Below are 27,984 nucleotides of genomic sequence, written 5' to 3'. Positions count from 1 at the left end.
TTGTATTTAGGATTTTGAAGGAGACGAAGCTAATGAACAATTTCCAAACAACTCACTTCCTTTTTGTAACCAAAGAAAAGATCTACTGTTTGGCACTGTCAGGGAAGGAAGATTAGAATTTGCATCGATGTTTGATACAGTTCATGCAGAGGATGATTCCAGGGAGACAGACAGAACCACCGCAGAACTGCACTGTCTCCAGAAAAGACTTCTTGCAGCTTGGACTATAGGAATTTCAAAAAATGTAACAGAAAAAAACTTAATGTTAAATTACACAGTACTTTGCATCACTCACTTTTTCTATATTCTTCAGTTTACAAAATGTCCTTTGCCTAAGTATGACCTGTGTTTAAATAAGAGTCTGAAGCATAATGCGTGGGTACTTTGTATCTTTCAACTTTTCCATCAGTGTTTATCAGTCCACTATTGGGATATGAGATACGGACAAGATATGGGCCATTTGATAAAGCTGACCTCAAATACCGTGAAGCTTTTACTGACTCAGCAACAAAAAAGTGGATTCTTCTCAGAGATGCTGTTGGCCTGCCTTTCTCTACTCCGAATGGTCGCTGACTGTTTAAATGGCATCTGCAGTCTTCAGCCCGAGACTGTTTGGGCATCAGCTGATGAAAGCAGAACAGCTGAGCTGGACTCATTGATGGTACCTATTTTTCAAGCTGCTAAGGAAAGTTGGTCCTGGGACTCATCTTTAAATATTTATCCTCAAGTTACAAATCTTGTTCAAAAGCCAAGTCACAGGTATGAATACTAATTTTTATTATTAAAACACCACTGAATTTCTTATGCTGTAGTAAGAAGTGTATAATTTGGTAGTTTTTAGTATATTTATAAGGTTTTAAACTGTTAGTACTAATCCCAAAATAGTTTTTCATTCCACAAGGAAACTTTGTAACCATTGGATCCCAGCATTAAAATATGTTACTTTAAAAATACTCAAGTACCTGTTTCAGAATATCAGATTATTCCTGGTGCATCTATATGATTTTTAAACATTTATTTTTTTTTTGTTTTAATTATGTGTATGTATGTGTGTGTGTGTTTTTCTTTCTTTCTTTTTTTGGTTTTTCGAGACAGGATTTCTCTGTGTAGCTTTGGAGCCTGTCTTGGAATTCTCTCTGTAGACCAGGCTGGCCTTGAACTCACAAAGATCCACCTGGCTCTGCCTCCTGAGTGCTGGGATTAAAGGCGTGAGCCACCATTGCCGGGCTATGTATGTGTGTATGTGGGTGCCCATGTAAGCCAGAAGAGGGCATTGGATCCTCTGGAGCTGAAGTTGCATGCAGTTGTGAGCTGCCTGGTGTGGGTTCTCTGGAAGAGCAACAAGTGCTCTTAACTCCCGAGGCATCTCTCTATAAATTTTGTCAATCAAAAAATTGTTTCAGTTTTTTTCCCCAAAGATTAAAAAGCACACACCTTTTTTTTTTTTTTTTTTTTTTTTTTTTTGTCTTGGGCAGCCATGATGATCTTGAAAGTATACAATATAAGTTAAGTATGTAATGAAAAATGTATACAGGTTCATAAAACATTTGTAAAAATCTTGTGGTCCATGCCGGGCGGTGGTGGCGCACACCTTTAATCCCAGCATTTGGGAGGCAGAGGCAGGTGGATCTCTGTGAGTTCGAGGCCAGCCTGGTCTACAGAGTGAGATCCAGAAAAGGTGCAAAGCTACACAGAGAAACCCTGTCTTGAAAAAAAAAAAAAAAAAAAAAAAAAAAAGTCTTGTGGTCCTTATTGTATGCATTTGCCACTGGACTATGATCATTACCTTGGTCAGTATGTTCTATTGTATCTGTGAAGAAATGAAGCAAAGCATTGCCTATGAAAGGAGCTAAACTTGTTCTCGTTACTCATGAAATTTGGTTTTGACAATTGTCTAATTTTGTATACAGATTGATTGCTCTTTGGAGACTATTATACAGAAAAACTTTATGGTACCAAGCACAATTAAGCCGAAGAATTCCTGACAGTGATAGACAGTTACCTGAAAATACAACACATGAAATATCTTTTGTCAAGAATCTGTTATGTCATCTACAGACTAACCTGCAGATGGCTGGAGGTAGCTTGCATCAAGCCTTAGAACTTAAACCTACCAATGGTCAGTATCTCACAGACAGTTTCTAACTCCTTAGATATGTGAAATGATTAACTTTGGTTTTTCAAAATGAGTTGCACTTACTTGATTTCCAGAATAATCTCAGGCTGGAGATGTATCTGCTGAATTTTAAAATAAACATCTAAGAGTTATGTAATCAACTGTAACTAATTGTTGGATAAAATCATCCTTAGGTGAAGAGTGTTTTCTGTTAGGCTCATATGAAAAATCAGTTTGTCTGTGGAAGAAGGCTCTACAGGAAACGCAAGAGAAAGGTAAGGGACGTTTAAAAAAAAGTAATACTGTATTGGTAAGAACATAAATTAAGTAAGGCAATGGTGGCTCACGCCTTTAATCCCAGTACTTGGGAGGCAGAGGCAGGCAGATCTTTGTGAGTTTGAGGCCAGCCTGGTCTACAGAGTGAGATCCAGGAAAGGCACAAAGCTACACAGAGAAACCCTGTCTTGAGAAACAAACAGAGCTGGTAGGACAGTTTAACAGAGGATGGACATTCTTCATGAATTTAGATCCTAAGTACGTTCTGTCAGCTGGGTCATGCCTTTATCCCTGCATCAAATGGTGTCACAAGTTTCTGGGATCTAGAGAAACCAAAAGCCTGAGAAAGTGTAAGAATTTGGCAAAGTGCAAATTTGTGATTTACATATGCAGTATTAGTGGTAAGCCAATAATGGCGACAGGGAACAGTAGTGAAGGAAGGTCTTGTATGGAGTGACAAGAGAAGAAGAATCAGGTAAAAAAAAAAAAAAACCTGGTCTTCAGGGGCTGGAGAGATGGCTCAGCGGTTAAGAGCACTGGCTGCTCTTCCAAAGGTCCTGAGTTCAATTCCCAGCAACCACATGGTGGCTCACAACCATCTACAATGAGATGTGGTGCCCTCTTCTGGCCTGCAGGCATACATGTAGGCAGAACACTGTATACATAATAAATAAATCTAAAAAAAAAATGCATTTGTGGTCAGCCAGGACTACATAGACTGAAAAAAATTAAAAAAACAAAACAAAACAAAACAAACCTGGTCTCACTTTTAGGTCTGGCCGGTCTGGAACTTACTATGTAGACTAGGCTGGCCTTGAACTCAGAGATGTGCCTACCTCTGCCTCCTGAGTGCTGGGATTATAGCCAGTTTTTAAAATTACATTTGTTTGTTTGTGTGGAGGGATACACATTTGCTGTAGCATACCTGTGGAGGTCAGAGAATGACCTGTAGGAGTCAGTCCTCTCCCTCCACCATGTGGGAGGGAACTGGGGCTCAAACTCAGGTTGTCAGGCTTGGTGGCAAGCAGCTTTGCCCATAGAGCTGTCTTACTGTCCCAAGACACATTTTGTAAGGAAAAGACTGTTCAAATAAATACAGAAGGTCCTTGATTTACGATAGTTTAGCTTTAAACTTTTAAACTTTGTGATGGCATGAAAGCCATGTGTATTCATTTTTTTCCCTGAGCTAGAAGTTATGCAATGTGAAGTATGTGTCTTAGTTGGGGTTTTATTGCTGTGAAGGGAAACCATGACCATGGCAACTCTTACAAAGGAAAACATTTAATTGGGCCTGGCTTACAGTTCAGAGGTTTAGTCCATGATCATCGTGGTGGGACATGATGGTGTGCAGGCGAACATAGTACTGGAGAAGGAGCTTAGAGTTCTTGATCCTCAGGCAGCAGAAGGAGACTGTGTACCACACTGGGCATAACCTGAGCATATGAGACCTCTAAGCCTGCCCTCACAGTGACACACGTCCTCCAACAAGGCCACACCTACTCCAGTAAGGCCACACCTCTTAATAATGCCACTCTCTATGGGCCAAGCATTCAAACACATGAGTCTGGGGGCCATACCTATTCAAACCACCACAGTATGCAGTCCTGAAGAGCAGCAGTGAGTGTCAGCTTCTAGTCTTCTGTATGAGCACAAGGGTGACAACTGATACTCCACTCCATGGTATCCTGTGGTGTTTGGTAGGTTGGGGATATGATTGCCTTTTTAAAAGATTTACTTAGTTTTATTTCATGTGTATGAGTCTTTTGCATGTATGCTGTGTACCACGTATGTGCCTGATACCTATGGAGGTCAGAAGAAGGTGTTAGATCTCCTGGAACTGGAGTTACAGAGGGTTGTGAGCCTCCATGTGGGTGGTAGGAACCCATCCAAGGTCCTTTGCAAGAGCAGTAACTGCTCTTTAATGCTGATCTGTCTTTCTAGCTTACATAAATGCTTTTTTGATTTGTGATCGTTTCTATTTATGATGGGTGTATTGGGAAATAACCCTGTTCTACACCAGGAGTACCTTTTTAGTTCATTTAGGAAAGTCACTTTGATACACGTGTGGTTGGAGGGGTGTGAGTTGTACACAGGAGCAAGATCATTACTCAGAGGAAGAGACTGAACCAGTGCCACATCAGTGGTAATGGAATGTAGTTCATATTTAACAGATACATGGCAAGTTTGATCAATGGGAATTGTGATTGAGTAGATTTGGGAGAAAAGTTTAATGTAATTCTCTATTTTGAGACCTGGTTAACTGGATAAAGGAGAGGAATTCAGTGAATTAGGAAGTTTTAGAAGAAAACGGTTTCCTTAATGAGCCCACTGTGGGCTTGGATGTGGCTTCTAGTAATGGACACTCATAGCAGCAGTAGCTTCAAAGAAAGTGCCTTAGGAGTGGACTAGAGGCTGGCAGACCCAGCTGATGTGGGTTTCTGTGCACACCTACGAGGACTCAAGCCCCTTTAGCTTTTCTGCTCTATTAATATTCAGGCTATTTCGTGGGCCTGTGTTCCAGCCATCACATTTATGTGACTGGCTCATGATGAGGGAAAGGGGAAAAGGATGGGAAAAGGTGCACTGCTTAGCTGAGGTAACTCCTACAAGCAGGCATTCTATAATATTTGCACAATATTATGTCTTGGTTCACATGAGGACATATTGTAGTAATCCCAAATAAAATGGAATTCTTTCACTTAGAAACATGAGATAGAAATACCAGAAGACCTCTGTGCTCTGATGGTGAGAATTCGATTTCTTTAGGAAACAGCTATCATCTTAGGGCCTCTCAAAAGAAAACAAGAGAACTTAGAATGGAAGAACCTAGTATTGTTGACTTGTTTTCATTTATTATTATTATTATTATTATTATTATTGAGATCCGATCTCACTTTGTTGCCCTTTCTAGCCCAGAACTCTCTCTGTAGACAAGGTGGCCTCAAACTGAGAAATCCTCCTGAATCTGCCTCTCAGTACTGGAATTAAAGGCATGCACCACCATGCCCAATTGCTGCCCTGTTTTTTACTGAAGTATAAAACAGATGCAAGCCGGGCGGTGGTGGCGCACGCCTTTAATCCCAGCACTCGGGAGGCAGAGCCAGGCGGATCTCTGTGAGTTTGAGGCCAGCCTGGGCTACCAAGTGAGTTCCAGGAAAGGCACAAAGCTACACAGAGAAACCCTGTCTCGAAAAACCAAAAAAAAAAAAAAAAATGCAAAAAACTTACATGTCGTGATTACCTAACAATGAATTTCCGCAGTCACCATACTTCTGTCCCCATGGCACTAGCCAGGGAGCAGTCCCTTGGGACCCTGTTTGTTTCTGTCTAGGAGGAAGAAGGACGTGCTTTCTTCAGCTGCGGTACTATCTCTCTCTCCTGTACTGCCACCTCTACCGCTACAATTTGAACGATGCCCAGGGATTATGTGATCACCTAGTAAGAGAGCTCCTCAGCTGGTCCCAGTTACCCGTGAAAGGACGTAAAGATTGCTCAGGTAGACTTTTTAAAATTCAGTATACTCTCTCCCTCTTTGTCTGTCTGTCTAATCATTCTGTCTGTCCATCCTTCCATCCATCTATCGTAGTTTTCCAAGGCAGGATTTGTTTGTGTAACAGCCCTGACTGGCCTGGCCTGGCCTCGAACTCACAGAGATCCGCCTGCCTCTGGCTCCCAAGTGCTGGGATTAAAGATGTGCGCCACCTCCACCTGGCTTCTTTCTTTGTTTTGAAACAGGGTCTTGCTGTGTTTCTCTCTGACTTCCTTGGTACCCATGTAGCCAGCCCATGTGACGAGCCTGAGCCTCGTGAGTGCTGGGATTATAGGCATGTGCCATCCCCCTGCCTTTGCAGTGACGGTTGTTCTGTGTGGATTTTGGACCGTCAGTTTCTCAGTGGAGTAGAGCACAGCTGTTCTTGGAGATTTATCCGAGAACTCATTCAGGTTACTTCCCGAGGAGTCAGTGTATGTTCACTGGCTCCCTAACTCCTGCAGAGGTTGTCCCCCGCTTTGTGGGCCTCTTCGCCACTCCCTTGATTGTTTCCTTTGCTGTGCAGAAGCTTCTCAGTTTTATGAGATCCTGCTTACCATTTGTTTGCTTTCATTCCGGAGAGAATGGAATTGTCTTCAGAGAGCCCTTCCCCGCACCTATATCCTGTAGAGTACTGCCTGTGTTCTCTTCTAGCAGTTTCGGGTTTTACATTGAGGCCTTTAGCCAGTTGAGCAGGGTGATAGATAGGGGTTTAATTTCATTTTTCTACATGTGACCATCTAGTTTCCCAGCATCATTGTCTTAGTTTGCTTTCCATTGCTATGATAAAACACTCACCAAGAATCCCAGCACTTGGGAGGCAGAGGCAGAGCTGAGGACCGAACCCAGGGCCTTGCGCTTGCTAGGCAAGCACTCTACCACTGAGCTAAATCCCCAACCCCAAGGCTACTGCTTTTTATAAGTTGATTTTGTGTATGTGTTTTCTGCCACTTGGCTGTACATATTGTTTGTTTCTAGAAGTTCCCTGGTGAAATTTTTGGTATTTTTTTATATATATTATCTTCTACAAATAGGGATAATTTGGCTTCGTTTCTTACCAGTGCCCCTTTAATTTCCTCCTCCTGTCGGAATGCTCTAGCTATGGCTTCAAGCACTGTAGTGAAAGGCAGCTGTGCTCTATACCACCAGTCTACCACCAGCACTATACTGAAAAGGAGTGGGGTGGTCCACAGCAGCTGCAGCTGGGCCTGGGCAAGGGATGGGACACTGGACGGGCCTAGCATGTGGGGCCGTTCCGAGGGGGGCGGTGAAAACTGGTTGGTTTGCGCTCCATGTGGCGCTGGATGGGCCTGAGAGTGGGGGTTGTCTCAAGTAATCTTACTTCTTTATGGTTTGTTAAGAATCTCCTGGTCGTCTGCTGTATTCCTTAGATTCTGAGAAGCCTCATTGTGAGTTTGCAGTGACTGGAAATGTGCATCCTGAGGCAGCGGTCAGAGTTGTCCAGTGCATGGCCAGGTTCATGGCTGCCTATTTTACCAATGAACCGCTCTGCATTCTTCCACCTCACAGTGTGAATGTTCTTCCGCCACTTCATATTAAAACAGGTAATATGGTAAACAAATACTTTTCCACCGTGCCTTCACACATGCTACCTAAAGTCAGTATCTTATGGACATTGCACTGTTTTAAGCTTTACTCAAGCCTGCCTCTGGTGCTGAACATTATTTGTTTTAACCTACCGACTAGCTGAGATTATAGGTGTGAGCTGCTACTCACAGCTCACACTAATTCACCTATCTTCCTTTCATCTTTCATTCCTTGTTTCTTTAATTAATTAATTCTGACAGCAGGAGGTGTTGAAGCCAGCGCCTCATGCATGCTTGGCAAATGCTCCATCCACCCCTTTTCTGTTCTTGCTTTCTGAGACAAGCCTTCATGTGCCGTGTAGGCCTTAAGCTCACTGTGGAGCCAAGCATGGCCTTGGATATCTTTAGATCCTCCTGCCTCTGCTTCCCAAGTACTGTGAGTGACATGTGCCATACCTGGCTGTCAGCCCTTGTGTGTGTGTGTGTGTGTGTGTGCGCGCAGGTGTGTGCAGGCGTGCACACATTCATGTATGTGCAGAGGCCAGAGAAGGCCTCAGATGTGATTCCTCAGGCACTATCTGCCCATTTTTTCTTTTCTTTTTCTTTTTCTTTCTTTCTTTCTTTTTTTTTTTTTTTTTGGAGACAGGGTTTGTCTGTGTAGCTTTGGAGCTTGTCCTGGAACTTACTGTGTAGACCAGGCTGGCCTCGAACTCACAGAGATCAGCCTGCCTCTGCCTCCCGAGTGCTGGGGTTAAAGGCATGCGCCACCACCACCTGGCTTTACCCATTTTTTTCTTTGTGTTTGTTTTTGAGTTGGGACAGGGTCTCTCACCAAATAGACTGGATTGGTGGCCCCACATCTCAGGGTCATTTTATCTGTGCTGTCTCAGTCCAGAGATTACAAGCATACACAAGCATGCCTGCCTTTTTTTTAAAAAAAAATTTATTTATTTTTTGGTTTTTTTTTCGAGACAGGGTTTCTCTATGTAACAGCCCTGGCTGTCCTGAAACTCACTCTGTAGACCAGGCTGGCCTCATACTTACAGAGATCCACCTGCCCCTGCCTCCCAAGTACGGGATTAAGGACATGTGCCATCAGTTCGGGCATACTGCCTTTTTTTTATGTGGGTTCTGGAGCTCAAACTGAGGTCTTCATGTCTGGAAGGCAAGCGCTTTATTGACTAAACACTCTCTCCAGGCCCCAGTCCTATTTTCTTTTCTTTTTTTTTAGATGAAAACTAATATGTTTCGAATATTTTCTGAAATTAAAAAAAAATTTTGGCTCTATGGATAATGTAAAATGAGATTAAATCTGTCTTTCAGATTTCATAATCTGCTATGACAAATAGGAACATATTTCTGAATAGTTCTGAATACATTTTTAAAGCTGTATTTTATTTTTAATTATGTACATGTGTATATTTGTGTGTGGTATGTGGATGTGAGCACTGCCCAGGGAGGCCAGATGAGGACATTAGGTCCCTTGGAGCTGGAGTTACAGATGATTGTGAGCTGCTGGTCATGGTGCCGGTCATGAACCCTGATCTGGGAGAGCAGTCTGTGCTCTCGAGCACTGAGCCGTCTCTGAAGGCCCGATCTGGTTCATACGTATGCACATTTTATCTAACCCACAGGATTCCCCTTTCTGTTGTGTAATGCACTTACTCTATTTCTGCTGTGTTTCTTCATCTTTTAAGAATGTTTGTATTTTATGCATAACACAGTTAAGGAAGCACATAATTTCAATCTTAACAAAACTGTTCTAGAGGGTATTTTATTTCATTCTGTATGCCTCTTCATTGTTGTGTTGGAAGATACTAACTAAAGAAATTTAATTAGGTAAGGAGGCATGAGTTGGAGTATATGTATGCAATTGTCATATCATTTTCTCTAATTCACTCACAGAGCATTCCCTACGACTTATTCCTCTACAACACTCTAAGGTGGCCAGTTTTGTTAGAGATCAGAATCTCTCAAATGTATGGACAGTTGAATATGCTCTCGAATTGCTATTTATTGGTGGCCTGATTCCAGAGGCTGTGTGGTTGGCACATAAACTTGGAGACTGGAAGACATCTGTTTCCATTGGTGTGGCCTTCCAAGTTTTCAGTAAGCATAATCGCAATTTTGTGAGGTATGAATTCTCAGTTTATTTGTTTGTTTGTTTGTTTATGTGCGTTTGGGTGCATACATATCATAGTGCCTATGTGGAGGTCAGAGCACAAGTTGTGGGAGTCATTTCTCTCTTCTGCCATATGTCTTCCAGGGATTGAAGTCAGGTCATCAGACTTGGCAGCAGGTGCTTTTACCTGCTAAGCTATCCCAGCAGCCCAAGGTATGGGTTTCTGGACAAGCTTCAAATACGCACAATCATAGCATCTTAGTATTTTACATTTTCTTCTTGTTGATATTTGCATATGTGGAATCCTTCCTTCTGCATTGTCTGATAGGACCTCTTTCTAATGTTTTTGTCCCTGCTGCACAGTGTGGTAGCCCCCAGCTGCAGTAACTGTTGAAGTCTGGAAATGTGGCTGGTGACACCAGAGAGTTGAACTCTCACTTTAAAGTAAAAGCAAATACTCTCTGTGATTACTGTGTTGGACAGTGCTCAGCGCCTTACTGATTTTTGCTGACGCACTTACCTAGCATGTTTAGGTTAGTGATATTCTAAAAAGGCAATTAGATAGTTGGGGAGTTTATCCCACATGGGATTTGGACGTTGTTTTTTCTTTCCCTTCCTGCCCATTCTTTTACTTTCTTTTCTCCCTTACACTGTCTCTCCGCTCCTGCCTTGCAATTCCCCACTCCCTTCTTTCTGGATAGGATCATGCTGCGTAGTGTAGGCCGGTCCCAAACTCACTGTCCTTCTGCTTCCGCCTCTTGAGTGCCGGCATTGTGGGCCTGCAGGACCTCGGTGGGTGGGGGTTTGAGTTTAGGCTCAGTAAACTAATCTCTCACTTTTCATTATTTGTTTGTTTGTTTTCGAGACAGGGTTTCTTTTGTTATGTCACCATGGACAGTCTTTTATGTAATTTCAATGATCCAACATGTATTTATTAAGTAACTGATCAGCACAATGCTTTGTGACAGGCATTCTAATGGATGTAAACTTTTTAAGGTGCTTAGACTTTGTCATAAATAGGACAAAACGTTGTAAATTTTGCAGTGTGTGAGACAGCTTCCAGTGTCGTGATGGAGAGAATGGTGATAGCAATGAGGGAGGGCCAGAACTCTTCCCTGTGGGAGGTGTGCTTTCAGACCCCACTGGAGGGTAGGGAGGCCGTCCTAAGTGTGAGCAAAAGCATCTGGCAAAGAACTTGTGGCTTACTTTGGGTAGAGTACTTATGAAGGGTGCCAGTGAGGATGGAGAGATACTGTATCCTCTGAAAACCCTTAACATGGGGTTTGCTTTCTGTAAGTAGGATGTACAAAGCAAGTGACTCCATATTTTCTTAAATACATTTACTCCTTGATGTAAAGTCTTTTCTTTTCCCAAAATTTTATTTCTCTTAATTTGATGTCATTTCAGGTCCAAGAAAAAGGGTATGGACCTACCCTTAAATATGATACCAGCACAGATTTTTCAGGAAAAACTGCAATGTTTTTTAGGTCAGCCAGTCCCTTTGGAAGCAAAAAATGAAAAGAGCTCAAAATATAAGCAATTTACAGGTGTGTTATCTACATGTGTTCTAAGTATATCATGTTCATATAAACCTGCGCTATTACAAAAACTTATGAATATTTTGAAGTATGAACACCTTGACAAAATTATCAAAAATTTGAGAATATTTATACGTACTCATGGGAGTACTAACACTGATGCCAGGTGAGCTGGAGTGGTGGCTGAGTGCCAGAGCATTTGCCTGGTGTGTGCTTTGCTCGGGGTCTGATCCTGAGCACCACAAGAAGGAGGAAAACGGGTGTCGGGTGAAAACAGATTGTGGGATGGGGATACCACTCAGTAGTAGAACACTTGCTGTCCTGTAAGAGACCCTGGAGTCAATCTTCAGCATTGCCAAAACCGAAACAAAGCAGCCACACTGGAATTACATTCTGTGTGTTTTGTACGTACATTTATAGTTACTGTTATCTTGGAGATGGGGTCATGTTGTTATCCCAGTGTGACCTTGAACACTGATCCCTTCCTCCTGCCTTGGGCTCCTTCTGAGGGCTAGGACGACAGTCATGAGCTACCACACCTGGCTAATGTTACCTTGATCATGTTTGATAGATCCCATCGAGGAAGAAGATGCTAATGTGCTGTTTGGGTCTGTGCAAGAAGTGCTGAAAGCGTCAGTCATGGCGGACGCAGACATTGTTTCCGAGACGCTGCAGCTGTTGGTGGACTCTGCCAAGGACTTCAGTAGGAAGCTGTGGGGCTTAGTGCCCGTCGACTTGTATCTCCCAGCACCTCCCTTGTATTGCCCCCAGCCAGCTGTTCTTAGTGAAGTAAGCACAGTGCGGCCTTCTCTTAGTTCACGTTGAATTTGTCTACTTTAAAATAACCTGATAATAGTGATCTTGTTACAAATGCAAGTTAACTTCTGGTTTCCAGCAAAGTGTGGTCTTAGGTAATATACCAAACAGCTGTGTAAGTAATAGATAACTGTTCTGTTGTCCTCAGGAACATGGTGACAATCTTCTTTTAAAGGCTGAAAAAGATAATCGCCAAAAGCTGTCTGGAATCCTGCAGCGAGTTCTCCTGCTTTTCCGGGCAGCTCGATGCTCCTTTTCTGTAGCGCAGTGGTACATCTTGCAGCTGAGGTGGGCAAGAAAAGTCATGCAGAAGGTATGGACTGACTTGGTCATTCAAGTGCTGTGTAAGGCCTCTGTGCTGTGCTCACATTTACTCCAAGTGCTTTCGTAAGGAGTGCTGCCCTGTGAGTCTACAAGTCTTGGGTTTATTTATAATGAACAACTCAGGCCAGGTTTTTCTGACTGAGAGATACCACTGTGAAGTAAGTCTGTGGGTTAGCTCGCCCTTATGAAAATAGAAGGTGTCACTATCTAGTAAATTCTTCCAGACTCTTCCTACTCTTTCCACCCCTGAATCATGGAAGATTTTTTCTTTTTAGGACTTCTTCTCCCCCACTTGTTCCAGAGGTAAAATCTGTGTTTTGTGGCAACCTCAGGGGTTCCAAGCATGGAAAATTAAGAGTGAATTCTGGGCTGCTTACTACCAGGAGTCTTTTTCACTGGCTAGGATTTCCTTTGCTGTCTTCTGAGATGTGCAGTTTGATTCTGGCCCTTCCATGCCCTTTCAACCTGACATCTGCTGACTCACATGTGCTCAGGCTGAGCAGGTATTGGATCTGTTTCATTATCCACTTGCAAGTCCTTAGCTTTGAAAATTGGTGGGTTTTGTTTGTTTGTTTTTTGCTTTTGTTTTTGTTTTCACAGATGGGCAAAAATCTCATTGTATAGCCCAGGCTAGCCTTAAATCAGGCTTTTGAGTACTAACTAGTATTCAACTCAGCAGGCATGTGCCACCATGCTTTTAAAAAACTTAAAACAAACAAACAGATAAAAAGCCAGGCGGTGGTGGTGCACGCCTTTAACCCCAGTACTCAGGAGGCAGAGGTGGGTGGATCTCTGTGAGTTCCAGGCCAGCCTGGTGTACAGAGCAAGTTCCAGGCCAGGCTCCAAAAGCTACACAGAGAAGCCCTGTCTCAAAAAAACAAAACCAAAAACACAAAACCAAAACCCAACTTTATGTACGTATTACATACATGTCTGCATGTGTTTTGTATGTGTGAAAGCTGGTGTGTGCTTGCCGCCGTGTGCATAAGAGGGTCCAAGGACACCTCAGGTGTCAGTCCTCATCTTCTTTATTTGTGACAATTTGCTACCGCATATGCCAGGCTAACTGGCCCTCAAGAGTCCAGCGATGCTCCTGTCTCCACCTGCCCTCTTGGCCTAAGAGCACTGAAATTACAAGCTCGTGCTGTGACCTGCCTAGTGTGGACCCTGGAGCTCTGAACTCAGGTCCTGACTCTCACATGGCAAGCACTTTCTCAACTGAGCCGTTTCCTTAGCCTCCAATTAGCTTTTGTTGGTTTTGAGATGTTTCACATGCAGCCCTGGTTGACCTGTACTTCCTGTATAGACCAGACTAGCCTCCAACTCCTAGAGATCCACATGCTTCTGCTTCCTGAGCACTGAGATTTAAAGGTGTTCACCATGTTGCCTGGCCTGTTTAGGCTTTTTAAAGAGAAAAATGAGGACTAAAAATAGGTTAAACTGCGTTCATTGTCATTACAATGAAGACAAAAAGTCGGCAGTGGTTTCCAAGGTCTGGAAAAGGGGAAATAGAAGGTGAGGACTCCAGAGGGAGAGGGAGGGAGGAAGGGAGGGAGAGGTGTTGATGAAAAAGTTCTTGAATTAGTTATTATTTATGGTTGACTAATTGAATATCGCAAAACGAGCCAGGTAGCCGTCACTTATAAAGATGAGCTATATAAAGGTCTTTAAATTTTAATTCCAATTTAAAAAAATGTTACCAAATTAAATGTCTGTACCGTATTAGTTTTCTATTTCATGCTAACAAATTGCCAGCATTGTGACTTAAAACCACGCCCCCCCACTTCACCTTTTCTGTGCATCAGAAGTCCTGTGAGCTAAGCTGGTTCTGTGCAAAGCCACTGAAGGGTAACAGCAGAGCTCTGCACCCTTCTCGTGTCCTGATGGGAGAACCCATTTCCAGACTCGTTCAGGGTGTTGCCAGTTCAGTTCATGCGGCCATAGGACTGAAGTTCCCATTTCCTTGCTCGGTCTGCCTCTTCGTACCATCCTTCTAGTAAAGAGTTTGATGGAGGGGCGGCCATTAGCACGCTTACAGAGCATTTGGTCAGATCACACCTTTCTTGAAGTGACAGGTGGAAGGAGACTGTAAACTTCCTGCTCACCTTTTCTCCTGATGTCTATAACAGCATCCCTCCCTAAAAAGAAAAAGCCCTTGATGTGTTAGAGAAGCAGAGTGATCGTTCTGTACCGAACTCTGCACTTGTGATCCTTTCTTCACATTTCTTCATTTAATGCCATTCAACTTGTTCATCCCAATGATTTCCTGGAAACTCGTTGATATCTACCCACCGAGCTACAGAAGTTTTGAGTATTTTCGGGCTCAGATCTTCTTGGAAAGAATCCTTTGTAACTATCATGTACTTGGCTGTGGCCCCACAGTTTTAAAAGTGAAATAGCTTAAGGAATTTGGGTCATGTCAGACCTTGCATCAAGTTCTCCGTCAACCCATCAACTTCTTTTCTAGTTTGGCATTTTGTCGATAGTCCTTTCCTAGAGTCATTGCTTTTTAGGACTTGTCAATTGATGACTTTCCATTTCTCTCATTTGTAGATTCACTTTTTGAAAGTTATATATGTAAGTAAGAGTTTTGTTTGTTTGTTTGTTTTTGAGACAGGGTTTCCCTGTGCAGCCCTGACTGTCCTGGAACTCACTATTTGTAGACCAGAATGATCTCAAACTCACAGAGATCCGCCTGCCTCTGCTTCCCAAGTGCTGGGATCAAAGGTGTACACCAACACCACCCAGTTAAGAAGGTTTTTTGTTTGTTTGTTTTAGGTACTGCACAGTTAATTTCAGATGAGATTTAAATATTTTCTTGCTCATAACTGTAGGGAAAGACAGAGATGAATATAGGAGAACTGAGTGACAAGACCATGCAAACGGTTTGGCACCTTTTTCTTTTCAGATAGAATGTAGTGAATGAACGCTGAGTTACATCTGTGAGCTGAGTCTCTGAGTGCAGCTCACTGCAGTCTGCTGATGCTGTAGCAGAGGACCGATGCCGCTTATGTTCTGTGTGGGTTTTCTTGTCTTCCTTGTCTTGTAGTTTCCTGTAAAGCTTGTTTACTACTGATGATTAACATATTCTCTCATTCTTTTCAGATTCGATTGAAGGGATCTCTGCCTTCACTTAGCTCTTTCCCCGAATCCTTACTTAACTACTGTAAAGGAGGGATAGCATTCTTCAGACCTGGAGCAGCTGGAGACCACAGGCTTGATGAAGTTTCCATCAAAGCACTAGGTTTGTCAGAAATGAGCTACTCGGTTAGAGCGCAGCTGCATAGGAACTGTAATGTGCTTTTCACTTGGTCTGGGAACGTTTCCAAGCTCTTGACTCTCATTTGCTCTTTGGTACTCTACTTAGGGTTTACACTTAGACACTCTGACATGTATGTCTGTAGATGCTGTATGTGTATGGTAGTACATTAAAATTTCATGATATAAAACAAATTGTGACAATTGTTGCTTCCTTGTTTAAATTTGGAATTTGAGCACTCAAGAAGGTCTTTCTTATAGTCATTCTTTTGCAGTGAAGATACACTAACTGCCACACTGTTAAGTGGGCAGGCTTTGAACCTGTCCGTATGGATGAACCAACTTCGTTTCCTGACTTAACCTATTCTATGTAGGCTTTTCCTATGTTTTATACATTAGTATGAATTATTTTTTATGACTTTTATTAGCAGACATTAAGTTGCCCCTGGCATATTGATTCTGTTTGTATTTTAAAATGTTTCCTTAGAGTCTCAGAAGTATATTTTCTGAGTTAATGAATTTAATCATCTCTTATCTCTTGAAGTAATATGCCAAATTTTATTTGATGACAAAAAACCTGTCAGCTGTATGTTAATAAACCCTTGTTTTTGAACTAACATCTCCCTCAGATAGTTTTGTTTTGATATGTCTTTATTTGATTTTGTGTTTTGAGATAGACTCTCATGCCACATATCCCAGGATAGCCTTGAGCTCATGATCCTCTTATCATAGTCTTCTGAGGCCTGGTGTTACACATGTGTACCACCATCCCACGCAAAAACATCAAGATGTTTTTCTTACGACTAAGTATGTTATCCATTTAGTTCTTTGTCTGCATTTTCTTTTGTAAATTAATTTCTAGTTCATAATTTGTGTTCAGTTATATGTTTGACAGGCCTAAAGGGAACTTTGGAAGACATAGAGAGAAAGTGTGTGTGTGTGTGTATGTGTGTATGTGTATGTGTGTGTGTGTGTGTGTGTGTGTGTGTGTGTGTGTGTGTGTGTGTGTGTTGTAGCATTAGGAGTAAAACTCAGGGCCAGGTCTGAGAACAGCCATGCCCACAGGCCTTATGACCTTTTCAATAAATTAGTATTCTGGGCCTGTGTAATGGCTCGTCAGGTTAAGGTGCTTGCAGCCTCATCTGACAACCTAAATTCAATCCCTGGAACCCACATGGTAGAAAAAGAACTGACTCTTGCATGAAAGCCTGTGGAACATGCACAGTTAGAAATTTGCCTGCCAGGTATGAGGCCCTGGGTTCAATTCTTAGTACTATAAAAATAAGTGATATTCTGACTAATATACAATATGGAGTTTGTGTTGGAATTGAAAAATATCTACAATATACTATGAATTTATAAGGCAAGTAAATCAGAAGTAAATAGATTAAATCATTTACTCTGTAAACTTGTTTTCATATCATTATGCAACTGATATTTATAAAATATTCTAGAATAATATATATTAAAATTCTAGAAGGATCTCCATGACTTTTATATGAATATGTTTCCAATGAACACACTTTTGGTTTTGTTGTTTTGGCATGTGAATGTGTATATTCATATTTACATATTTATGTGTGCATGCATGCAAGCATGTGTATGTGTGTGGAAGCCAGAGGTTAACATCAGGTATCTTTCTTGATCACTCTCCACCTGATACACTGAGGTGCCTCAATTGATTCCAGAGCTCCTTGATTTGGTTAGTCTAGCTAGCCACCTTTGGGAGCTTCCATCTCACCTCTTTTTGTTGTTTTTTTAGACAGGGTTTCTCTGTGTAACAGTTCTGGCTGTCCAGGAACTCGCTCTGTAGACCAGGCTGGCCTTGAACTCACAGAGATCCGCCTGCCTCTGCCTCCCAAGTGCTGGGATTAAAGGTGTGCTCCACCACTGCCCATCCCATCCACCTCTTAAGTGCTAGGGTTACAGTGTGGTGCCACACTTTCCCAGAATTGGCATGGGTGCCCTGGGCCGGACTCCGATCCTCACATTTGCAGAGCAGGAAGCACTGTACTCATTGAACTGTCTACCCTGCCCCATAGTTGTCTTTGATAACCATCAGAATAAAGGCATTTATTTTGAAAACAAATAACCTGCAGCTGTAACACATACTTTTCTTTTCCGTTTGTGTTTTTAGGGTGCTTCAGAGAGCTTTGTGCTTTGTGCTGGATGTTGCATATCCGGGATAAATTATCATACAGTTGCAGGCAGTATCAGAAGGCAAGAGAAAATGTGAAGGTAGAAAAGGTATTTATCAGTTCAAGGATAGAAATAAACCTTACTTGGAAAATTATTGCTTAACAGAAGAGATTACCCTTTGTAGTACAGTATTCTCTTGAACTCATTCTGATCTGTCCATGTAAACTGAAAAGACAATCTTCTCCATATCCACATAGGACCTCGAAGTGGAATTTGATTCTTGTGTGGTTGAGCACTGTTTTCATGCACTGGAATGGGCCTGTAGAATGCTGCCGTTTTCTCGGTTTTTTAATGTGGAAGAACTTATTCAGGATTTAATTTTGAGCCTTATTGGAGAACTGCCACCAATCAGGAAGGTAATGTGTTGGTAAAAATAAACTAAATCTGAATCATAGACCTAAGGGATTTCTGTTTTAGTTAGGGATAGTGTTGCCTTTTCCTGTCTGACTGATAGCACTTTGCATAATATCCTCCAGGTTCAGAAAGACAGGTATGATCTCACAGGTGGACTAACGCTCGTGGAAGCAGAGAGCAGAACGGTAGACCCAGGGCTAGGGGTGTGTGGAAGTAGGGGTGTTGGGAGTATGGTGAAAAGGGGTCATGTCATCCCTCTCTAAGTCATCGTCCTCTCTTCTCAAGTCTTCCCTTTTCTTGGAACAGCAGTTCCGTAGCTAATGGACTGATCTCTCTCAGATCCATTTCAATGTATTTTTTTCCACAGTAGATATTTTTTTATGTTAGTTCTAAGTGCATAGAGAAAAATAAACCATTTCTTGTTTTGTTTTGTTTTGTTTTTTTAAAGTGGAGGGGATGAGGAGATGTTGACTTAAGGATCCAAATTTGCATTTCTAATGTAAATCAGTTCTAGGAGCTAGTGTACAGCGTGGAAACTTTAGTTAATGATATGCTATGATTTACCTGAAATTTGATAAAGGAAATCTTAAGTGTTCTTAGAGTGTATGTGCACACATATGGTGATTACTATGTTTGGTGATTGACATGCTAGTTTGGCTAAGATACTCAATGTGAATTATATATTAGATCATTACATCCTATACCTTGAATACATAATTTTGTCAAATGCTTTAAAATATAATAAAAGAGGAAGAAAGAAAACCCATGCTGATTTTTGGTAGCTTTGTTGAGCATCAAAAGATTATTAAGTAGACATTTATGTTTTGATTTAAACTGTTTGAAGGATTAAAAAGAAAAAGACTGATGTTGCTCATAAAACATTATTTTTTTTTCTGAAGGTAGCAGAAATTTTTGTGAAAGCATTTCCCAATCCGGAGGCCATAAGGGTTCCTTTAAGAGAAAAATACCACTCTCTTCAGCAGAGACTCAGACATGGTGTTGTAAAAGGTATTTGCTATTTCTCATGTTTAATGGATACATTGTTGAAGATGCTCTTTTTTTTTTTAGGGATTTATTTTTATTTATGTGTGTATGCCATGTGTGTGCAAGTGCCTTTGGAGACCTCAGTTCCCCTAGAGTTGGAGTTACAGGAAACTGAATTGCCTGAATTGCATGCTGGGAACTGAACCTGGTCCTCTGGAAGAGCAGCAGATGCTCTTTACTGCTGAGTGGTCTCTTGAGCTCCACGATGCTCTTGTTTTTAAAGTATCTGCCGCCTGCCCCCTAGGTACCTGAATTTCTGCGTCTTCCTAATGGTGGAGAATGAGAATGTGGATGCATTACCCCACTGCAGAGCTAATGTTGGTCTGTTGCTAGATGGAGCTGACTTCATGTTATAGCTCTGTTGGTAATTATGTCTTAGGCACGTTGCTCAATCTCTCTAGGCCTCATTTCCTTATTTAGAAGCAAAAAGGTTATTCTATTACCTACTTGATCAATATGTATTGAGAGAGGATTAAACAAGGAAAGAGACAGATATAAAATGAGCAGATAGTCTAGGATGCCCTGTGGGGAGTCCATGCTTTCAAAACCATCCTGGTCGACACAGCAGAATTTCACCTGAAAAATGAAATGAAATAGAGCATATGGTCTTTGCATACTTCATGTGTTTATTGAAAACTAGTGTTTCTTTTCTTTGCTTCAAGTTATTTATGTTTCTGATTTTATCCTGTACATTCAAGATGTCCTCATTTTTTTATTGTGGCAAAATGTATAGAACATAAAACCTACCATTCCACCTCTCTCCTCCTCCTTTCCTTCTCTTTGCCATGATGGAGAACAGACCCGGAGCCTCTCGGCCTCTTGCTCGTGCTCCACCACCAAAGTACAGCAGTCATGAATCTTAAATGTCTTCTTTCCTCTCCTTTCCAGAAGTACAGCCTGCTGTGTACTTTGAGTTGTGCCCTGTGCAGTTGTACTTACATATTTCTTGATACTTCTATCTTCTAAAATATCCTCTGTGTATTAATAATGCTTAACTTTTTAATAGACAATCTTGGAAACCTTAACCTCGCTATTATTTCTCATTACGTGTAATAAGAAAGCCTTAATTCCTGCTTAAAAAAAAAAAAAACTTTCTTTTTTCCCTTTCACTAGGAATAGAAAATATTCTTTGTCATTATTTATTCATAATTGTATCTCTTTTTTAAGAAAATGAGGCTGCTTTTATTATATTTTAATTTTTAAAGATTTATTTATTATGTATACGTGTTCTACCTGCATGTGTGCCTGCAGGCCAGAAGAGGGCACCAGATCTCATTGAGGATGGTTGTGAGCCACCATGTGGTTACTGGGAATTGAACTCAGGACCTCTGGGAGAGCAGCCACTGCTTTTATCCTTTGTGCCATCTCTCCAGCCCCTATTTGCTTGTTTCTTGCATTGAGGTTCTTTACAATGATACCATGGCCTGAGATTTTTTGCTGTAGTCCTTACCTGCTACACAGCTGCAACCAGTCATTTTATTGGGCTCTTCCTCTAAACCAGTTTTGCAGAGACTTTCCTACCCCTTAATTTCTCTTTGTCATCAACCTTACGTAGGCTGATTTGGTGTTCTGTACCAGCAGCCTCGGCTGTCTTCACATAGTAGCTTCTCACGGAGGGATGCAAGCACACAGAGATGGGATTGGTGCCTGTCTGTGGCTTGGACAGCCTGTGAGTCGGGCCGTCAGGGTGAAGGAGTGCTTCAGAAGCTTTCAGAGAGTCATACTAACATCCATTACACCTGCATCGGAAGTACCTTGTTCAGCTGTGCTGGGGGTGGGTTGGTTGGTTGGTTGCTTGGTTGGTTTCTAGTCTGACTTGTAATCCTCCGGCCTAGCCTCCTGAGTTGGTATAAGATGCACAGGTGCACATTTCCACACTTGACTTACCCAAAAGTTCTTTTCCCTGAGGATCCACTTTTTAAAAAGGGGAGAGGGGAAATCTCAGTTCTTTCCCTTTTCTTGTTCCTTAATGGACCTTATTCAGCTTCTGCAGTCCTGTTTTTTGTTTGTGTTTTTTAATGGTTCATAGCTTTCCAACAAATACTAAAAAATATAATCTGTAAGAATGTGGAAATAAGCCTTAGTAGTTTAATTCTATGTCCCCTGACAGAATTAGATCCTTCTCTTCCTCCCTCTCTTCCCCCTCCCTTCCATCTCCCTTCTTCCCTCCCTCCCTTCCTTCCTTCCATCCATTCATCTCCTTCTTACCTCCCTTCTTTCCTTCCTTTGATACAGCTTTGCTATGCAGCTGTGGATGGTCTGGAACTTATTGTGTAGACAAGGCTGGCCAGAACCTGTTCTGATCCTCCCGACTCTGCCCCCTGGGTGCTGGGATTACAGGCATGTACTACTACTGTGCCTGGCCTTAAATCGTGAGTTGAAACATTTTGATGACCCCTAAGGTCTTTGGTTCTTTTTTCCCTAGGTCCTCAGACTGAGGAACTGATGTCTGTGGTCATGCGTTCTGTCCATAAAGTGAGGGTGAAAGCCCTGAAACGTGTGCAGAGGAACATAGGTGCTGCTGAGATGAACATCTGGGAACCAGAGGAAGAGGAGAAGCCAGATGCTGCTCCAGCTTCTGATAGGTTCTCCCTGGGGACTAGTTGGAGCAGAAGCACACTCACAGAACTGGGCAGCTCCCTGGTGCACAGTGATGCAGATACGTTCTCCGAAACCGTGTCCTTTGAAGAAAAAACTTGGATACACTTTTATCAAAGGTATACCTGGGAGCCCCTAGTACAATTGCCCACTCCTCCTGGAAGAGAGTGCAAGTGAAGAGCTGATTTTCAATCCAGAAACCTCAGCAATATAAAAAGTAGATAAATGCCAACCTCTGTTCTCACAGGGGCATTACAAGTTTATAAACTTAAGAATTCATTGTAAATATTACTGAGATTATAGAATGATTTTGTCATCTAAGATATTAATCAAATGGATAGACAGTTCAATTGAGGACTTTGAGTTCTTTATTTTTTTAATAATCTTTAGATTTAGTGTGTGTGTGTGTGTGTGTGTGTGTGTGTGTGTGTTTTGAGACAGGATCTTATTATGTAGCCCTACCAGGACTCGAACTCAGAGATCTGCCTGCCTCTGCATCGTTAGTGCTAGGATTAAAGGCCTAACCACCATGCCCAGCTTAATCTTTAGATTTAAATACAAGTTGAACATACTTAATTTAAAAACCTAAAATGTAGCCGGGTGGTGGTGGCGCACACCTTTAATCCCAGCACTCGGGAGGCAGAGGCAGGCGGATCTCTGTGAGTTCGAGGCCAGCCTGGGCTACCAAGTGAGTCCCAGGAAAGGCGCAAAGCTACACAGAGAAACCCTGTCTTGAAAAACCAAAAAAATAAAAAAATAAAAAAATAAAAGCCTAAAATGTGAAATTCAGCTTAAAAATCCAGTAAAATAGTGAAAGTTGAAAATTCATGCCCATGACAGGTCAAAGTAAAAATGGAGGCACACTAAGATACTATATAGACTTTCCTTTAGGCCACTAGGTATAAGAATTATGGGATTATTTGAAATTTAAATGAAGATTGCGTTTGTTTTGTTTTTAGTGCTGGAGCTAGAATCCAGGCCCTTGAACATTACAGATAATTGTTATATCACTAAACTACCATTCTTGTGCCTTAGCCCCAAGATATCTCATTATATAATTGCCAGTATCATCCCCCCCCCCCCCAAAAAAAAAGCCCCAGTTACACTCAAAACACTTCTGGTCTCCAGATTTTCAGGTGAGGGGTACCCACCTGTAGTTGGATGTGATTGGGTTAGCCACGTTATGTTTGAGGACCCCCAGGGAACTTGCACACTTATCTTTAGAACTTGTTCATAAATTCTTGCTTGTTGTACAAGCCTGTGAGTTAAGGCATTGGGTTTCCTTTTGATTAAGATCCTGGTGACTACAATGCAATATGTCCTCTTGTGACTTAAAAGCTATATCATCAATAATAACTTTCATCTGGAGTTAAATTATCATATCTATCCAAACATACTTGAACCTAATGACATTTTAATAGTGTGCTTGTTTAACAAAACAGCTGTGCTTGCACACATAGGCATACTTTGCAGGCTGCTTGGGGCATTCTGGGTAAGCAGACATGCATTCACCTGGGCCCAGGTGCCTCACAGCTTTTCTCATACTGAGACATCTGAGAATCTAACAACTGCACTGAAAAGTCACTTGACAATTGCGCCTGATAGCTAAGGTGCCTGTCAACAGGTTTCATAGCAGCTATGTGTTCAGACTGTTGTCTGAAAAGACTCTAAGCGTTTATGTAGTGGAACTTAAGAAATTATGCTACTTGTTTACACTGTAGGTGGGTCGGGATTGAAAGAGGCAGTGGAAAGAGAAGCATGGAACACTAGATGCATATTGGTGGCTTGTGATTTTTGTTGACTTTGATTTTCTGAATTTTTTATTAGAGGACTGTTTTTACCTTCTGAATGAACTTTCATGATTTTTATATTTATATTTATTTATTTGTGCGTGTGTGTGCGCGTGCGTGCGTGCGTGCGTGCGTGTATGTGTGTATGTGTGTGTATTTCTGGTGTATGGGGGTAAGCACATGTCATGACATTCCTGTGGAGGTCAGAGGACAAGTTGAGAGAATCCGCTCTCTCCTTCCGCTGTGTGGATTTCAGGATCAAGCTCAGGCTTGGCAGCAGCAAGTGCCTTTACCCACTGAGCCCTCTTCCCAGACTCCTGTTCTCTCTCGATAGTGAACTTTTTCTGTGAATTTAACACTTCAATTTCTTTTAATGCCTAGTTTCCCTTTGTATAGTGTACTTTTAAAAATAGTTATTTTTACTTCATGTGTATGTATGTGTACAAGGCATGTGCCTGGTTCCTATGGAGATAAGAAGAAAGCATTTGATCTCCTGAAACTGAAGTTACAAAGAGTTTTGAGCTGCCCGACATGGGTGGCAGGAGCCACACCCGGGTCCTCTGGAAGAGCAGCGAGTGCTCTGAACTGCGGGGCCATCTCTCCAGCCCCTGTCCTTTTGACCTTATAGAATTGTCCGCTCCATAGAGAGCATGTTAGTTCATCATGCTTCTGAAAGATAGGGAATTGAAACACAAAAAAAGATACATGACTTGGTCAATACAGAAAATGTTTTTAAAACCTTTTAAGATCAATTTTAATAAACAATGGTTAAGTTTATCTTGTTCTTCTTTTTTTTTTAACCATAGACATGCCCCAAGTCATATGGAATTGACATTGGCTGGTAAGCCCAGTGATAAAAAGAAAACATGTAATCAGAAAGAAGGCTCCCAAAAGAAAGAAGATCATGAAATGTTAGGGAAAAAAGCACTTCCTACAGTTGGTGTTTGGGAATTTGAGCGTGATGATGATGAATATATTAACTTCCTTGAGCTCTTCTTGAGTTATGTTCTTGAAAGAGACCTTTGTTCCAGTGATCCTGGCATTCCATTTTTGACAAGTTTTTCTGGGCACCTTAGAGAACATGAGCTTAACTCTTTACTTTTTGATGTGCACACAACATTAAAACGACACCAGAGCAAAACCAGAAGCGAGAATGTGTTTAGAGCTGGGTCTTGCTTCGCTGTTGTTCCTGAGTCACACGAATGTGAAAAACTGTTCTCTCTAAACAGCGTGCATACCCCAAATTTAGAAAGCCAGGCACTTTCAGCTCCAGGCCCAGGTAACCAGTCAGCGAGCACTTCAGAGAACCCTCCACCTGAAGTCCCGAAAAGTGAAAGAAAGGCGGGATTGTTTGGCTTAAAGCAGAAGCCACTTTATAGAACTCAAGATGACAAAGGAGAGAAGCCTGTAAGGCGGAGACCGTCAAGGCACTCCTTTTGGATTCCCAAGTCCGTTGAAACTGGGGGATACGGTTTCCGAGCAGTTGAGTGCAGTGCGGCCAGCCCCCAGGACGACCTTCCTCCGGCACTTGAGAACATGTTCGGCCCTGTCGGGAGACTGGTGGAGTGGATGGTGCGGTGGTCTGACCGAAGACTCCTCTGTGACTCTGGAGTCACTCAGTCATCCTGCAAATACAGTCCAGTAATCCGTGTCAAAACTTCTGCAGCTGCCATTCTTACCTCGTTCTGGCTTCTGGAGCAACCCTACCGTGCCGCACGTAAGGCAGAAAACAGCCTTACTAAGGTAATTACGTCAGCCACTTGCTACAAATGGAGCAAGTACCCTTCTAGTTGAAAACTTGTTTGCACTTTAAAAAAATCTATTAAAGAAAATTAATGACAGTGTTGATTATACTCTGTATACTCTTTTCTTAAAGAGATTCCTTTCGTTCTTTAATAAAAGGACAGTGGCCTGGTCAGTGGTGGCACACACCTTTAATCCTAGCACTCGGGAGGCAGAGGCAGGTGGATCTGAGTCCCAGGCCAGCCTGGTCTATAGCAAGAGTTCCAGGACAACCAGGGATACACAGAGAAATCTTGTCTCAAAAAACAAACAAGCCGGGGGGTGGGGGTGGGGTGGGGGGTGGTGGTGGTGGTGGCGGCGGCGGCGGCGGCGGCGGCGGCGGCGGTGCACGCCTTTAATCCCAGCACTGGGGAGGCAGAGCCAGGCGGATCTCTCTGAGTTCGAGGCCAGTCTGGGCTACCAAGTGAGCTCCAGGAAAGGCGCAAAGCTATGCAGAGAAACCTTGTTTTGAAAAAAAAAACCCAAAAAAACAACAAAACAAATAAGAGCCGGGTGGTGGTGGCGCACGCTTTTAATCCCATTACTCAGGAGGCAGAGGCAGGCAGATCTCTGTGAGTTAGAGGCCAGCCTGGGCTACAGAGCGAGATCCAGGGCAGGCACCAAAACTACATAGAGAAACCCTGTCTCAAAACAACTGCCCCGCCCCCCTGCAATCAGATAAATGCTATTGCTGAAGGAGACTCCCAAACAGTGTGAGCTCCCTCCCGGACCCTGGATTAGGCACAAACCACACCCAAACTTCACCTGTTTTCACAGAGAGCTCCTTTATTAAGCGAGAAAGAACCGTGAAAGTGGCTGCTTTCTGACTCAGGCAGAACACAGCAGCAAATGACCGTGCAGGTGTGATTTTTAAGAGAAGAAGGGAAGTCTGGGTTAGAATAGGCTAGAGTGTGGTGGTACAGAAGATAGGGGAAGAGGGAGAAGAGGAGGGGTACAGCGAAAGGGGGCAGGGGTATTTGTCCTGGAGGGACAAAGGACAGCCTCTGGATAGAGGGGAGACAGACATGGCCGGCCCATAGGCAAATGGAGGTTTATAAAGGTAAAGGGGGAAAACCCGTGTTGGGATGAGGTGTTTAATTTTAATTGGGCGTGTTAATTAGGTGAACCAAAGGGGGCTTCTGATTGCTGGACTTTGGTAGTCAGCCTCAGGAGGAGGAAGTGGCCAAAGAAGGAAACACACCTTGGAGGCTAGCTTAGGAATGTAGTCTTTAGCAGGCAGAGGGGATGGGGGAGAAGGGCAAGGCCTGCTGGAGCCATGCTGGCCACACTCAGGCTGGCCAGAGTCCCTTCAATTACATTTGTATTTTTTCTCTTGTAAGTTTCACGTGTTAGTTGATATAAGGGGCCAGGTGACCAGGCATTTATTACTGAAGTTTTCATCAAATATACTAGGGGATGTTTTTACTTACATTCTTGAGACCGAAAAGGTTGTGTGGCCAGAGGCATCTCACCTAGTCCTGCAGCTGCTTATAAAATAATCGCTCAGAGCTTCTTACTATTGATTATAATTGTGCTTCTAACAACTGAGCCATCTCTCTAACCCCAGCACTTGTATTTTTAGATGCATGTTTTTAACACTCTGTAATTACCAAGTATCTTTTAGTCTGTGTTTATGCGTGCACACATGCACAGAGGCCTGAGTCAGATGTCATTTCTCAAGTGCTGTCCATCTAGTTTTTTCAGACAGTGTCTCTCACTTGCCTGGAACTTGCTGGGAAGATTGGCTGGCTGGCCAGGGAACTCAGGGATTCCCTCTGCCTGCCCACAGCAGGGATTACATCACACCTGGCTTTGTTACATGAGTTCTAGGGATCACACTTGGGTCCTTTGCTTACGTGGCAAGGGACCGGAGGACAGAGCTACCTCCCCAGCTCCCACATGTCATTAAAATGGCAGGCAGGGAAATGAGTGCATCCAGTATTCACTACTGTTGTTTTATGGCCCCCAAACAGAGTTGTTATAGCTTACATATGTGGAAGAGTAGGGGTTTTTGTTTGTTTGTTTGTTTTGAGACAGGGTTTTTCTGTGTAGCCCTGGCTGTCCTGTAACTCATTGTAGGCCAGGCTGGCCTCAACCTCAGAGATCCACCTGCTTATGCCTGCCAAGTGCTATGATTTCTGTGCTTTGTTTAGGAAGTCAGATTTACTTTTTCCAGGTAGACTGAAGAATTGACCATTGCTTCTAAAAACAAATAATTGGCTGTACAAATGTAGTAAATACTTAATGAACGTATAAAAGAATCAATCAGTTCTATAAAACGTAGGAATGATTTAAAAGTCTGCTTTTAAAAGGCGGTTCAACACTCCATACAGAATTCTGTAAGTGGTTTTCTTCAGGTGCTGGAGGATCATTCCACTGACTGTCCAGTGGCGCCCGAGGAGAGCGACGCTAATGACGACGACGACGACTGCCCAGCTGCAGTGGCAGCTCAGGCTGGAACCGAGGGGAGGAACAACCAGGATGAACGCTGTCAGAGCGTCTGGAGGTAAGTGGCTGTGTGCACCTCCTTTTCAATAAAGTCTGCTGGCTTAAGAGGAGGGCTTGAGCTCTTACAAAGGAAAGGAACGAGCATTTCTTTGCACTAGAGGAACAGAGAGTAAGCCTCCTGAAGTACTTGGACAGCTCCTTGTTAACTAGGTTTCTTCCATATTGATCTAGTGTGTATCTCCC

General features: G+C 42.6%; 1 protein-coding gene across 13 annotated transcripts in view; it reads left to right on the top strand.

The window, feature by feature from the left end:
- Window positions 1–27,984, top strand: part of Cplane1 (ciliogenesis and planar polarity effector complex subunit 1) — a 97,705-nt gene that overhangs the window by 17,725 nt on the left and 51,996 nt on the right. For all 13 annotated transcript variants that reach the window (XM_076551816.1, XM_076551815.1, XM_076551817.1 and 10 more), the window contains 16 exons: window positions 11–759; window positions 1,911–2,119; window positions 2,311–2,391; window positions 5,724–5,888; window positions 7,313–7,486; window positions 9,374–9,602; window positions 10,998–11,137; window positions 11,700–11,917; window positions 12,093–12,257; window positions 15,374–15,512; window positions 17,664–17,773; window positions 17,923–18,081; window positions 18,979–19,087; window positions 21,549–21,840; window positions 24,318–25,254; window positions 27,651–27,799. In XM_076551816.1, coding sequence (XP_076407931.1) covers window positions 11–759; window positions 1,911–2,119; window positions 2,311–2,391; window positions 5,724–5,888; window positions 7,313–7,486; window positions 9,374–9,602; window positions 10,998–11,137; window positions 11,700–11,917; window positions 12,093–12,257; window positions 15,374–15,512; window positions 17,664–17,773; window positions 17,923–18,081; window positions 18,979–19,087; window positions 21,549–21,840; window positions 24,318–25,254; window positions 27,651–27,799 — 4,025 coding nt within the window. The remainder of the gene's footprint in view (window positions 1–10; window positions 760–1,910; window positions 2,120–2,310; window positions 2,392–5,723; window positions 5,889–7,312; window positions 7,487–9,373; window positions 9,603–10,997; window positions 11,138–11,699; window positions 11,918–12,092; window positions 12,258–15,373; window positions 15,513–17,663; window positions 17,774–17,922; window positions 18,082–18,978; window positions 19,088–21,548; window positions 21,841–24,317; window positions 25,255–27,650; window positions 27,800–27,984) is intronic.

This window comes from Peromyscus maniculatus, chromosome 15, assembly GCF_049852395.1.
Source record: "Peromyscus maniculatus bairdii isolate BWxNUB_F1_BW_parent chromosome 15, HU_Pman_BW_mat_3.1, whole genome shotgun sequence".
NCBI lineage: Eukaryota > Metazoa > Chordata > Mammalia > Rodentia > Cricetidae > Peromyscus > Peromyscus maniculatus.
The sequence above is the reverse complement of the archived record's forward strand: the minus strand, read 5'-3'. Positions and strand labels throughout refer to the sequence as shown.